The sequence below is a fragment of the Pogona vitticeps genome, chromosome 4, assembly GCF_051106095.1.
Source record: "Pogona vitticeps strain Pit_001003342236 chromosome 4, PviZW2.1, whole genome shotgun sequence".
NCBI lineage: Eukaryota > Metazoa > Chordata > Lepidosauria > Squamata > Agamidae > Pogona > Pogona vitticeps.
Window position 1 is genome coordinate 214,269,911 of NC_135786.1, and position 15,631 is coordinate 214,285,541.

At 41.4% G+C, this 15,631-nt stretch overlaps 1 protein-coding gene across 2 annotated transcripts in view; it reads right to left on the reverse strand.

The window, feature by feature from the left end:
• Window positions 1-1,676: 1,676 nt before the first annotated feature.
• Window positions 1,677-15,631, reverse strand: part of NIPAL2 (NIPA like domain containing 2) — a 50,900-nt gene continuing 36,945 nt past the window's right edge. For both annotated transcript variants that reach the window (XM_020785393.3, XM_078393608.1), the window contains exons 8-11: window positions 8,636-8,724; window positions 3,541-3,604; window positions 2,354-2,448; window positions 1,677-2,009 (exon numbers count right to left, since the gene is read on the reverse strand). In XM_020785393.3, the coding sequence (XP_020641052.3) occupies window positions 1,915-2,009; window positions 2,354-2,448; window positions 3,541-3,604; window positions 8,636-8,724 (343 nt within the window). In that variant the 3' untranslated portion in view covers window positions 1,677-1,914. The remainder of the gene's footprint in view (window positions 2,010-2,353; window positions 2,449-3,540; window positions 3,605-8,635; window positions 8,725-15,631) is intronic.

Genomic DNA, 15,631 nt, shown 5'->3' on the forward strand with positions numbered 1-15,631 from the left:
ATAGTCTTGATTGCAGTACTGCAGTTTAACCACTGTACCACAAAGCTTTTCTCTATATATGGATCATAGGGTAAAGCTCAAGAAACAATGCCCAGGTCACAATGTGTTTGGTGCTCACACACCGTCCCTACATCATCAGATAGACAGTTGGGGTACTGCCGCTGATAATCCACTGTATGTTTGTGAGTGAGAGAAATCATAAGAGCCACACTACATCAGAACAAAGGCCTAACAGAGTTGACCTGTTCTTTGTTCCCACAATAAATCCCACAGTGAATCTGTGTATGTTTCCTCATAACAGAGGAAACGTCTTCAGGTTTTGTTGTCATCAGAAGATAATTAATAAAAGTTTCTTATTTCCTTTACTTGCTGGACATCATTTTGGATTCAGCAAACCATGAGTGGAAGGAAAAGGAGAGTAGTTGTACCCTGCAAAGGTTTGCAAGAGTTCTCAAGCTTCTCCTTATGGAAGACATCCTGCAAGGTTGATTAACTTTTCACATGGGAGATTACTAAGAAATGCTGGGATGCTGTGAATAGAGGGATCCGGGAAGGATAATTATTTCAGAGTAAATACCAGGGGTTTGGATAAACACTTCATCATGCTTGGAGTAGTCCTATTAAAGCAACTTAATTAAATGAAGTTGTGTTTGTTACAGAAAAAAAATACAGTGGTGCCTCGCTTAACGATTGCCCTGCATTACAACGAAATTGCTGTACAACAATCTTTTTGTGATCGCAATTGTGATCGCAAAACGATGGTCTAAATAGGGTTTTTTCACTTTGCGATGATCATTTCCCTGCTTCAGGAACCGATTTTTCACAAAATGATTGTTTTTAAATAGCTGATCAGCGGTTTCAAAATGGCCACCGGCTGCTTAAAATGGCTCCTTGCTGTGTTTAGGGACGGATTCCTTGCTATACAGGCAGTGAAAAAGGCCGCCGTATGGAGGATCTTCGCTGGACTGTGAGGTTTTACGACACTGGAACGCATTGAACGGGTTTCAATGCGTTTCAATGGGGTTTTTAATTTCGTTTTACGATGTTTTCGCTTAACTGCAATTTTCCTGGAACGGATTATCGTCGTTAAGCGAGGCACCACTGTACTTAGATCCAATAGCTTGTCCCAGCTTGAGTACATCCCATAAAATCAGTTGCTGAGTACTGAATGAACACATAGGTAAATCCCACAGAGGGTCTGTTCTAACTAACAATTGAGGCCAAAAAGTCTTCTAGCGCTTTAATATAGTAACAATCCACCAAACCCAACAACACCCCGGGGTATATTGTCCCACTGGTTGAGGTTTAACAGTTGGCAGGATGCATCTGATGAAGTGGACTGGGAGCATGCAAGCTGACATGCCATGACGAATTTGTTGTTCTCTATGATGCTACAAAACTGGGGCTTAACTCAGCCATGAGTAACTTGCCGGAGCATTTTCAGTGGGTCTGCTCTAAGTGTGGATGAGCCTAAAGCCAACCCAAAGGTGTGTTCTTGCAGTTGTTGCATCAGGAAAGAATTGGCCTGAACACACTATCCCACTGGAATGGAAGACAAAGACTCTTTGCATAAGGCAAGCAGCACATGACCCAGCTATATGTTTGTCTCACGCTAGTCAAGTCCTGCTTGGCTTCAGAAAAAGCAAGCGACCACAAAAAGGCCCACTGCACGAAGAAAACAGCCAGGTCCATTTAATGACTGTTCACTTTTTTCAGGCACAATAGCTGACTTAGGTTGCAGTGTATTTGTGATAGCCAAGGGATCCCCGAAAGGGAATTAAATAACCATAAGAGCCGTCAGAGTAAAATAACTTGACACATAATGAGCACATGTGATAAAAGGGTGGTGTTGAATACAAAGCCAATAAATAGAACATTTTTCTTGTTAACTGGAATTTAAGATGCTCTCTTCTCTTAGCTCTGAGTCTTCACAGAGTCACCTTCCTTACATAAAGAGCCGTAGGATAAGCTATTTGAATCTGGCTGTATTTTACTCCTCGTCTTCTCCCCTGTGGGATTAAAATAACAACAATACAACATAAACGCTTGGAGCAACAATGATAAATCAAATCTAACAAGTTTAATTATTTTGCTTTTAAAAGGTTTCTCACCACAAAGCTTTCTTTGTTTTGCTATGATAGACTATGGCAATGGGATGGAAATAATTCAAGATTTTTTTTAAAAAAAAGCCAACTGGAAATAGAAAAAGGAATTAAGTGAAAAGCAATTTTTATTTAAAATGAGTGGGAGAGGTATCTGATGTGGTTTTTGCTGCTCAGCTATTCAACTAAGGGATGTTTTTCAGCTGTGTGAAAAGAGATGACAGGAAAAATATTTCCAGGATTAGACTTACCAGGAATGTGCCCGTAGTCAATGTAAAAACTCGTCAAACGTTCTTTGCCTGTGTTCCTGGTCGTCACAAACACGCCAACAAACGACAGAAAACACCTGCGGGAGCATTGGTCAAGCCATGAAGTCATGCATCATCATTGATTGCAGTTTTTTTGAAAAAAAAAAAAAACAGCTTGAACTTTAAAATTAAAACTCCTAAAATACCTCAGCCAAGATAGCTACTGGCCATGCAGGATGGGGGAGTTCAGGAATTGCAGTCCAAAATAGCCATTTCCCTCTGCTCTGTTAGTGGCAGCAGAACCACTTGATGACACATTATTATAACCTCTTCTGGTATTACCTTGATAAGAGGGAAGCCAGGCCTTTATACTAAAACCTCGAGATTGGAACCCATGGGAAGAGCAAATAACACACCTCATCTCACATGTCTTAGATCTATTTCAAGTAACAGGGGAAGGAAATATAGGGAGTCCCTTAATAAAATCTAGGTTCTTCATCTCCGTTCCCACAATCTTCCCATCAGGTTTCTAAAGCCAGTAGCCACGGCCATTTGTGGACTGAGGAGGTGCTGGTGCCTCAACATCAAAAATTGGGGGGTTGAGGCCCCCTGCCTGGTCATGAACCACTTCACCCAATAGCCATCACAGAAGGTAAGAAAGTCAAGGCCCATAATTCAAATATAAAGCTAGATCAACTTTGCATTTGGAAATTTTATTTTGCCTGCTTTGTTTATCTATTCTGGAAGCTACCTGTGAAATTCTATCGAACCCCTCCTAGCTGTGTCTTTGGGCTCTGATTCTAGGGCTTGGTGTGCATGAGTTTCTGGAGGGAAAAAGGTCATAGGAGCAATGCTCTATGGTAAGGGAGCCTCTTGCAATCACAATTGTGTTACAGAGACAGTGCTTTCTCTTCTGCATTATTAATCATCTCCACATGACTCGTATTCTAAACTACTGTTTTGAATCCAATTAATAGAGGTCTCTAGCAGATCACACCTCAGGTTAAGACACCTTCTTTGGTTCTGTCCTTCCAGAACACATGGAATGATAGCCACAAAGACAAATATAAATTACCTTAATGTAGCCAAAGATTGGCTTGCACACAATACTGTTTGAACTCTTGTGCTTCCTTAACATGGCTGTATCGGCACACATACCTCAGAACAGCCTTTTCAAAGAGTATACTCACCCAAAGACAAACATGAAATCACTCAGCAAATCTCCACCCTTGAATTCCTGATAAAATATAGCCCCTGAACAGAGGCAAAAGTTAAAAACACAGTTAAATTTTACAGAAATCAAGCATATTCTGTTCTTATCAAAAAGGAAAATATTGAATTTAATCTTAATTTTGTATAAGTAAGCAGGCTTGATTTAATGATGATCTTCTGTGTAGCGAATGCATTTCCATTAAGACATGGACAAGCTGGTAATTTATCTTTCCTACTGCAGCTCCCTAGGTCACATTAAATGATACCTGGGGCAGTCCTCTAATGTGCAAAATGGACTTTTATCATTTAAAATGGATTTTTTTTAATGTGACAAGAATGGGTAGCCTGAGCAGCTCAGATGCATGTATAAAACACTGCATGTGATCCTCTGGATCTTGTTCATATTCGTTAGCAGGACCACATGATTATTTTTACCATATATATACTTAGAAAAGTCACTTTTCAGGATTAGAATTTTATGCTGGCTCGAGGAGTCTATAATCTGCAATATTGCCAATCACGTAGCCCTCTCTTTGGTTAATGTGTAAGATCATTTTTGCTAGTACACATTAGCTTAAAAAACTCTTAATGGCACAGCCTGTTATTGGGCATTGCAAGAGTTATTCTTAGTAAACTGTGTTATCACATATTAGAAAACACAGATTTAAAAAATCAGCACTTAAATAATGCTGATTTTTTATTCAAAGTTTTTATTATCATCATCATCATCATCATCATCATCATCATCATCATCATCATCTATCTGTGCTTATTTAATTTAGTGCTGATTTGTAATACGTGTCAGCAATGTTCCCTTCTGTCATCTCTTGCCTGTCTGCTCACAGGGGGCAGTAAACAAGTCCCAGTCCCTAGCTGATACTGCATGACACTGATTGAGCTCTGCATGTATGCACACCTTAGAGGAAACACTGACATAATGCAAATGGAAGAAAATTCTTAAAAATGCAAAGATTGCCGAAATATTTTTATTCATCAATGGCACCAACAAAAGGAAGAGTTTCAGGTAATGAATCGATCTTTTAATCAAGGAACTATTACATTAAAATAATGTTGTGTAATGCTAACACGCCAGTGTTAAGGCCTTTTGGGGGGCAACCAAAAAAAATATTTCTCCCATGGGCAAGAAAACATCCAAGTGAAATTGGATCTACCATTCATTTTCAGAAGGATACCACCTCTCTAATATTTTTCCATCCCTTTGTTCACTTTATGACTTTTGATTTGCGCCCCTAATGTACTGATGTTGTTATTTGCTATTTTGCTGCTTTGTTGTTTTGTGTTACTTGTTCTAAACCGCCCAGAGTGGCCTTGGCTGTGAGATGGGCAGTATATAAATCAAATAAATAAATAAATAAATGGAGGGAGAGAAGAACACATCTTGTTCCAGCAATATTTCCAGCAATCACAGGTGCTTAAAAAAATACATTCAAACCCCACCAGTATGGTGAAATATCCTAAATCAAAAGGCTTATCAATAATTAACTTTTATTTGCTTTGGTTAGAGGAGTCTGGTTTGCTAAAAGAAAAATCATAATCATTTGATTCTCTGATGCAGAGATGGGGAGTCAGTGACCCTCCAGATTTAGTGGAATTCTGCAATCCCCTTGGCCAAGTTGGCTTGGGCTAATGGGATCTGCTGCTGCTATTTCTCTATTATGCTATTTACAATCTTTTTGGTAAGAGATGCCAGCGACTCAGTCTGGGCATTTTTCATGCAGAGCAAAATGTGCTTTGCTCGTGGAACATGAACCTTGGCAGAGGAGACCAAAATGCCATTGCAGGAAAATGTGTAACCATTTCAACTAGAAATTGCTTCATATACAAATACTCCCCCCCACACAAGGCAATAACAAGGATCCGGCCCCCTGGAGCCAGACCGTCCACTCACAATTCCACCGTTGCCGCCGGCTCTGCGATCCTTCCCATCACTCTGGAGCTCATGATTGGCCAGCTGCTCTTCGACCTGGCTGGGAGGCTAGTCGTCCCGCCTCCTGCCAGGGGTGGTGAGCCAATCGCGAGCTCCGGAGTGATGGGAAGGATCGCAGAGCCGGCGGCAATGGCAGAATTGTGAGTGGACGGTCTGGCCCCAGGGGGCCGGACCCTTGTTATCACCACCTGTGCGGGGGTATTCGTATACGAATACGAAGATCCCCATCTCTAGTTTCAACCCGCTGAATGGAAATACATGTTGACTTACAATTTAAACTTTAATAAAACTAAATGATCCCTTAGAGTAATAAAAACAACATTCCCCATTTGGCACCTTGCAGTAGTGTGGGGCAGCAATACCATCATCCTTATATTCAGTATCACATCTGTTGCTTATCATGTTGGGAAATAGGAGACTGAAGGTTGAAATACTAATGGCCATGCCAAATGTTATGCTAATTAGTCACCTAGTCTTTAAAAATAACTGAACTTCAGGGCTAGCAGAATCTTAAGTGACCCTAATGCTGGAATATATGTACCACTAAGCTGGCTGGCTGGCTCAGTGATTTTAGATACTGTAGTTGGCTGCGGTCACAGCGGTTGGGACTTGGATTCCCTATTGCGCCTCCTGCAACGACAGCCAGCCTGTGTGGCCTTGGTCAAGCTGCACAGTTTCAGATGTGCTCCCAGAAGAAGGGAATAGGAAATCACTTCTGAGTATTCTCTACTTGGAAAACCTTGAAAAGGGTTGCCATAAGTAAGTCGCAATTGACTTGATGGCACATTATTATAATCCTTAGTAACTATGGTTTAAGAGGACATGCCTGTTTCTGTTGCTTAGGGCTTGTAAGACTGTTTTACTAAGTGCCTAATAATTGCCTGGAGCTGGCACACACGTATGCCAACTGACTGGGAACACTTCCTAACACTAATTGATTTGCAGAGGAGCACTTTCTGTGGCCAGTAATTAAGAATAATAACTGTTTTGCATTAAAAAACCTGGCATGTATGGGACGATGGTTAGGTTCCTTCATTTTAGTTTTTAATGGGATGTTATTCAGGTCAAATTTAGTATGAGTAAGGATATTTAGGAGTTGGCCCAGAAGCACATAGAATCAAATTCTCCATTTGGTTACATCATTACAGCTGTTTCAGGTCAATCTTTCCTCTGGATCATACAGCACAGGCTTATTTTAACACAGCTGCTGAACCAATCCATATTTTTTAAAGCTTTGGTGAGCTTTGAATAAGTAATTGACATAAACTAATGGAATTTCTGTATGCAGATCTCTTGAAAACCAATGATGGAGCAGCCCCCCTGAGTGTGTTAAAGGGGTCATAAAAGTTATAGGAACAATAACTTTTGGGCTCACTGCAAAATGCAGCATATTGGTCCCACTTTGCTCGCTTGTTCCTACCACAGCCTACAGTTTGAGGGAATTGGAGTCTCTTTTCAATCATATCCAGTTCAAAAGTTCTCACCCAGGATAAAATCTTAATAGCTTAAAATGGGCTTTGGATTCATTCTAATTCCTTCTCTTTAGCCTTGTGCATACGGCCCGCTGAAACAGAATATACACCGACTGCTACAGAGTACAGCTGGTTGTTATCTTAGGGGCTTGCTTCGTCATTACTGAAATGACTTTAACAGGTACAAGAACTAGAAGCAAACCTACACATGGGAAAGCCATTCCTTGTATGTCACTGCAGATACCTGTAATAAACTCATAAAACAGGATAGATGGGCAATATAAACACTGGGAAAACTACATATTGATGACATTGGATTTTTGTCCTTTCTGAATTAAGAGCCATATTCAAAATATATTTCTTGGTGCTGGCCATCGTTCAGGCACAGATCAACACTTGTAAATCCCATAGATTTCAATGGCAGAGTTGAGCATATATGTTCCCCCTTCTACAACTGCAATCAATGGGACTTTAAAAGGCTTAACTTTTGACTCGCATCATGTTCAACCTATCTTACATGAGGGAAATGTTCTTCACTCTGACAAGCAGTATATATTTCGAAGGGGGTCCTTTGAGAGGGGTGCAACGAACCTCTGTGCAAGCAACACACAGACTTCCCATCACCACAACACACCAGGGTTTTAGTTAATACAAAGATGCCCCAATTACAGGAGCCAAGACATAGAGAAGTTTTGCATCCATCATGACACTTTTCTTCATCTCCTTAAGACAGCCATTTATCTGTAGGGTCAGGAAACCAAGGGTCCTTAGGCCCAGCTATTACAGAGAGAGGCAGCAAAGAAAATGTCGTACATTTTTGGCCACTCCTCCGTACAATGCCTTGGTGCCAGAGATGCAAGAGGAGAACTTAGGGAATGGAAACACTCTAACCAACCACATCATCCTCCCACCAGCCTTCTGTTCATGGTTGTTTTCCTGGATATTGTGAGGGGTTGATGTGGCACATTGCACCTGCTCCTGCCACAAAGGGTTTGGTGCCGGCACTGGGATATTGTTTCAATGGCACTTGATCTGCCACCTACCTTTCTCTTGCTGGTTTTATATTAATTACTACTCACTCACTTTCCCCCATTGAAGTGAATGGGAGCAAATATGAACCAAGCCAACTGTTCCTGACAATATGCTATTCACATCATAATTCCTTGGAAAAATTAAGAGCAGGGATGAAGCTTGAAAAAATTACTTTCCCTCACCCCCAATACCCAAAATTCCTCAGATTGTATGGGCAGTGTGAGCGTCATCCAAAATGGCAGCATTTCCAAGCTCTGATAATGGCTGGGAGCCTTCTGATAAGAGAGAGGCTCTCCATATGTGGATGAACTATTCCTCATCTCTTGCCCAAACTGACAACAGCTGTTGAAAATTCAGTCTTCAACTAGTTTTCCTCTCGGTACTCCAGCCCTGACCCAGGGTGTGAAAAAGAAGTAAAAACCAGGAGCCTATATATCTATATAAGGCTGCATAAGCACATAAAAGCTCCAAGAGCAAAAGGCAACACTCTTAAATTCACTTCAAATTCAAAGGGGAGGGGAACAGTTCTGAAGCATTAAGCGGGGTGTGTGTGTGGACTCAAAGGCCTTATAGGTCCCTTCCAACTTCATTACTCTATAATTTTATGAAGCATCCACTAACCTGCCAAGATAGCACTAATGGTAAAGAACACATAGTTCAATGGGATAACTTCTGTTACATCATGGAGCTTCATTGCTTGGTTCAGAAACCTGGGGAAAGAAAGTCAATGCATTTTTACAGTCAAGTCAGTAAGAGTGGATATCCCAAGACAGACTTTCCTGACGTGACGTCCTCCAGGTACATTTAACTACAACTCCCACAATTCCCCCACCCAGCTATCAAAAGTGTCTACACCACACAAGAGAAGGTTGGCTAAGGCAACTATGATTTCAATGGGAACTTCGGGACTTATCTTTTGTCATTCCAAGAGTCCAAATAGACACAATCCATATTCTGACTGCAACTTATTCTGAACTACGAACGGTCAGTTACGAAAACTGAGAAGATGAATCTTTAGCATCAGCATCATCCTTGAAGGAAGATCCTAATATTTGTTCGTAGGCATGCATATATGAAACAATTTCCTAATCTTTTCATTTCACGTGGAACTAGTTCCCTCCACAGAGAAATACAATACAATCCTATATTCCATAGTAAGCCCTACTACATTCAGTGAGCTGTAGAGCTACACCCTTTAAAAAAACATGAGGGAAGAAGCTTCAAAATCTGCAGCTGATTTCACAAGTCCAAAGAAACATTGTAAATAAAGAACTAATTGTGATTATATTAGGAGGAACCCATAATGAAATTGCCCATCACTGGAAGGATGTTCAGGACTTGTCCTTGCAAAGATTTAAAAATAGAAAAAAGCCTAGGGAAAGGGAGAAATTTATGAGAGTCATCCGGATCACTAAAAAATTCCTTGTACTTAAATTCAAGGCTGGTATCACCAGGGCCGAAGCGTGCATTAAAATCTTCCAGAAGTATCACTTTTGTTTTTGGGTGATCTACTAATAGATTTGTTATATATGTCTCTAGAGAATTCCAGACTTCGGTTATTTGTTGTTTTAATGTGAGTGGGGGAATATATACATTAAAATTAAACCATCTTTCCGACTTTTCAGGACTACTGCCATAGCCCTTGAGCCCATAGGAGGTTTCTCTATGCATTTAAAATTTAGAGTATGTGAAATTAAAAGTGCCAACCTACCTTCCATCCTTCCTAGTCCCTTTCCCCTTCTGGTTTTCACCCAATAATTACTGTAACCTTGCAGGATGATTTCTTGGTCAGTCCAAGTCTCTTGAACTGCTATAATATCAAATTTCTGACGGTGGAAGGGATTGTCATGGGAATTTGTTAAAACAGCGAAACCACCCTGCAACATTCCATGAGAGTATTTTGTATGAAGAAATTAATATTTGTCATTCCATTTTATCAATATTATCCAAGATTTTATCACCATCGTTGAATACACATCCATTGCAATTAAAGGAGGCTCTGTTTTTTGATGCCGAAGGTGGTAAAGGAGGTATCACTGGCTGTTTGCCCATATGACTCTTGATTTGTAGCTCCTAGGACAAATATCGATGGTATAATCAGTGGGGTCCTACCCTCCTTTACATTTGGCAGCTCCAACCCCGTGGGGTGCCATTTACTAACATGGAGGACTCTCCCCCACCCCCGCTGCTAACGGGAAGCTGGTCCATAACAATTAGGGAGATCTCCTCAGTGTCATTTAGTCCCACATTGTCCTGTATGTTACCCTCTGGTGGATTAACAGGTCTTGCTGAGTTCTGGGGCCAAAGGCACAGTTCTTTTAACCTGACCAGAATCTCTGATTCTGCTTCCTTTGATGGGCCCGGGAAAGCTGCCGATGTCCCTAGCTCCACCGGATCTATCGTATGGCTGTCCTCATTGGATCCGTCCACGTGATTAGTTCAGTTTCCATGACTGACTCTGTCCTTGGTTTCGGTGTTGGCACTGCTATTCTTGCCGGCTCTATATCAGGAGATGTGTGTGTGGGGTTTGGGAGGAGGGGATAGATCTTGGGGCTGTGAAACACTCTAGTTGGAAATATTATTTCTTTAATAAGAATCTCTTCCTCAGTATCAAAGATGGAGTTTTTTTGGTTTGGAACAGTAACACTACTTTTTGTATCTGATTAGATTTGTTTAAGGTTTCAACTGAAATTAGGTCATCTAATAAGAGAGGAGTCTTCAGGAGAAAGTTTAGATGTCTTGCTACTTGGTTCTTAGTAGACCAGTTTATTTCTTTTCCTTTATAAGGGCAAACCATTAGGCAGATTTTCCGGGGTTGCAGAGAGAGAGCAAATGCCTTAAAATCCTCCCCTGTTTTCTTCGCCCAGACTGTCGAAAGTTGGGGGAGGTTTTTGTTATGGATGTCTTATTCTTACTCCGCACCACTTATGGTGTTTTTCCAAGTAGGTCTACATTGTTATTTACAGGAACTATATTTTTATTTTACAGGAACTAAACAATTTAGCTTGGAGCATCAAGAATTATGCTAACGTGGTATAACATTTAGAGTGTCGACTTGGAAACAGAGAGGCCCAGACTCAGATATAAAGCTCTTCAGTGACCTTGGTCTCTTTACATTCTCTGAGAGTTGCAGCAAGAATAAAATGAATGTGGGGGAGCCATGTACACTTTCTCCATCTCCTTTGAGATAGGGTAGGAAATAAAAATGGGTGGCCCACAGTCCAAGCAAGAAATGTACCTCAGCCCACAGGGTTGAGGTATAGCAATGGGAAGCCTGTGATATGAACAAAATACAGTATATCACAGAAGTATACCCCCCTCACATTTCATAAATATTTTAGTATATCTTTTCATGTGACAACACTGAAGAAATGACACTTGGCTACAATGTAAAGCAGTGAGTATACAGCTTGTAGAACAGTGTAAATGTGCTGTCCCCTAAAAGTAACGCAACACACAACCGTTAATGTCTAAACCGCTGGCAACAAAAGTGAGTACACCCCTAAGTGAGAATGTCCAAACTGGGCCCAAGCAACCATTTTCCCTCCCTGGTGTCATGAGACCCGTTAGTGTCACAAGTCTTAGGTGAGAAGGGGGAGCAGGTGTTATTGCTCTCACTCTCTCAGACTGGTCGCTGGAAGTTCCATATGGCACCTCATGGTAGTGAACTATCTGAGGATCTGAAAAAATGAATTGTTGCTCTACATAAAGATGGCCTAAGCCAGCAATGGTGAATCTACTGTATGGCATGAATGCCACAGCTGGCACACAGAGCTCTTTCTGCAGGGACGCGAGCCATAAGTTGCCAGATCATTCCCCCCTGCAGCCAAACCTGTGGAGGCAGCTGCGGTGCTGGCGCTTCGACAGGCGGCGGGCCAAGATCCAGAGCAGCTGGCGCTAGTGGCGGATCTGGAGTGGGGTCTCAAGGCACCTTCATGCCCAGGATTCCCTCTTCCAATGCCACTTCCGGTTCCGCCACCACCGCGGTCTGCGGTTTTTCAGTTTGGGCACTTGGGCCCAAAAAGGTTCACCGTCCTAGGCTATAAGAAGATTGCCCAAACCCTAAAACTGAGCTGCAGCACGGTGGCCAAGACCACACAGTGGTCTGAAAGAACAGGTTCCAATCAGAACAGAACAGACCTCAACATGGTTGACTAAAGACGTGAATCCCTGTGCTCTGCATCATATCCAGAGCTTCGATTTAAGAAATAGACATATGAGTGCTGCCAGCATTGCTGCAGAGGTTGAAGGAATGAGGGGGGGTCATCCTGTCAGTGCTCAGACCATACGCCGCACACTGCATCAAATTGGTCTCCAGGGCTGTCATCCCAGAAGGAAGCCTCTTCTAAAGATGATGCACAAGAAAGCCCACATACAGTTTGCTGCAGACAAGCAGACTAAGGACATGGATTTCTGGAACCATATCCTATGGTCCGATGAGACCAAGATAACTATTTGGTTCAGATGGCATCAAGTGTGTGTGGTGACAACCAGGTGAGGAGTACAAAGACAAGTGTGTCATGCCTACAGTCAAGCATGGAGGTGAAAGTGTCATGGTCTGGGGCTGCATGAGTACTGCCGGCACTGGGGAGCTACAGTTCATTGAGGGAACCATGAATGCCAACATGTACTGTGACATACTGAAGCAGAGCATGATCCCCTCCGGAGACTGGGCCGCAAGGAGGTATTCCAACATGATAACAACCCCAAACACACCTCCAAAATGAGTACTGCCTTGCTAAAGAAGCTGAGGGTAAGGGTGATGGACTGGCCAAGCAGGTCTCCAGACCTAAACCCTATTGAGCATCTGTGAGGTATCCTGAAATGGATGGAGATGCGGAAGGTCTCTAACATCCATCATCTCTTGTGATGCCATAATGGAGGAGAGGAAGAGGACTCCAGTGGCAACCTGTGAAGCTCTATGCTCAAGAGCATTTAGCAGTGCTGGAAAATAATGGCGGCCACACAAAATATTGACACTTACAGTCAATTTGGACATTGTCACTTGGTGTGTACTCACTTTTGTTGCCAGCGTTTTAGACATTAATGGCTGCATATGGTGTTATTTTGAGGGAACAGCTCATTTACACTGTTATACAAGCTGTATACTCACTGCTTTACATTGTAGCCAAGTAATATATCACATGAAAATATATACTGTACTAAGATATTTATGAAATGTAAGGGGGTGTACTCACTTCTGTGATATACTGTACATACTCTTGTCTGGCGCATCAATTAAATCTGGATCCCAGCAGGTATGTCCTCAGTCCTAACACCATTTAAAATATTGTCAGTAATTAATAAAGGCAGAATACTACAAAGGGACACATTTGTGAAAGAAAAAGATATAAATATAGTCATTTAAACTTGCAATATTTTATCCTATACAGAAAATCAATAGATTCCTAAAAACTGTGGCACCAGGTTGAAGAACCAGTTCAGATGCAGAGACTAAGGAACTTCCTGACTCAAACATCATCACTACCACAAACTCACACGGTCAAGCCATTCTCTCAAACTCGCACACAAATTTGCAGAAAGAATCTACTGCAGGAACCCTGGAGAACTCATAGCTAACAGATAGCCACTTACAGCATAAATTTTTTTTAAAAAAACATAGCCAGCTTAAAAACAAAATAGATCACAGCATTTTAAAAGTGTCCAACAGATTGCCACATTCAACCAAATACTAAATTAATAGTTTAAACCACCTTGGTCACTTTTCGAAGATGGAGCATAAATATTTTAAACAAATAAAAACGACTTAAAGGCTTTTCAAAACGACAAGAACAACAGCCGCCACATTAAAAGGTCTTTCTTCATCAGTTGATTGGCGGCCAATGACTTATCTAATTAAAATACGTATTTACTTGATGGGAGAAGGAACCCAGGCCTCCCTTGGAAGAGGCAGGGAGCAACTGCTGAGAAGGTGGTGGGACAGAAGGAAAGGTCTCTCCTGATGTTCTCAAGACCTGGGCAATGTCATAACGGGGAGCTATGATCACTCACATACTCTACTATGGAAAATGATCTGACTCTATACAGGTCTGTTTCCTAAGTTCTCATGATAATAAATCTAGACTGTGTTACAAGGCTGTCATAATTTATAGGTCAGGCACTTCAAACGCTAGAGCGCTATATTATTTTATTATTTATTTGGATACATGCGTCCTTGATTTCAAAACATGATCAGACTCCGCATGTTTGCCGAGTTTTCATGGTTACCATGGCTTCCAAACACTTCACGCTTATGGAGTGAAAAAAAAAGAGAGATCAAATTGGAAAGAAAAACCGGTGGAGAAGAATCTACATACAGAAACTTTGAAGTCTCATGTAGAAAATGGCGTACATCCTTTAAATAGAAAAACACTCCACATGGCCTAAGGCTACATCAAAGTCCAGCTTCTTATCTGTTTTAGACATTAGGAGTGATTATATAGTTATTTTAGCCACTGCTGAGCAATCTCCATGGAACTTTAAAAATAAAATAAAATAAAATTCCTACATATTTATAGGATAGTCAGAATTTCAAAGGCACTGCAAACACCTCATTACTTTTGCCTGTTTGTCCCAATGTTGGTGTGAAGAAATTCACCAGAAATGAATTAAGATTTTGCAAAAAAAAGGGGGGGCTGTTCAAACGAGTTACTGAAATGAAGTTCAAGTTTAGATTTGCTAACTTGTCTTTTAAAGCAGGGGCAAGATATCAACTGGAAGTGTGATATGCAAAGTCCATGGTTTAAATCTTATTTCAGTCGAGTGCACACAGGAGGCTCTTAAGAAAACCATGATTAAGCAAATGGAAACTTTAGCCATAACTTGTTGGGGTTTTTTTTTTAGCCATTTGTATGCCGCCCTGGGGCTTGTTTGCCACCATTGCCAGCCATAATCTCTTGGAGGCCCAAAGGCAAGACATAAGGGGAACTGCTGCTTTTCTTCTTCTTCTTATTATTTTTAAAAATGTTTCACTCATTTTGCCTCTTCTGGGTAATGGCTGAGTAGAAACCCTGTTTCAAATAATTTCTCAGTTTGCTCTTGGGTCTGTTGTCTGTTTTGGACTGCTGTCTATTTCTGGGATAAAGATGAAGAGCTAGCAAGTTCCTCCAACAAGCCCTGGATTCTCGGGCAAAAGCAATCCCAGCAAACGGTTTCTGTAAAATGAAGTTAGTTGGCGAGACCAGCAATAGTGGATCCAAAGAATATGAAGAGTATGACAGGCATAACAAGAATCAACTGGAGCAAGAGACAGAGGGCCGGACTACCGAACACATTGATGTAATCAGAAGGCAAAAGCAAGTTTTAATTCCAGCAATACATTTTCTTCAGAGCTTCATGCTGAGCAATCAGATTAACAAATGAAGCCTTATTTACCTCCCAAGAACCAATCTGCAAACCAATCACCAGCAATTTTTAAAATGTAGTCGTGAGGAAAGCTCATGTTAGGACAATTAGACCTCTTTCATTACTTCAAAGAGTAAGGCAGCATAACTTCTAAATATGGTAATGATAATCTTAGCTAGTTTGACCCTGACTGGCACAAAGGCACTGGAGTGACACTGGGCAGTGAAGTCCGAGTTCCTTCACAAACGGGGAAAAATGGCTTGACTGGGGCAG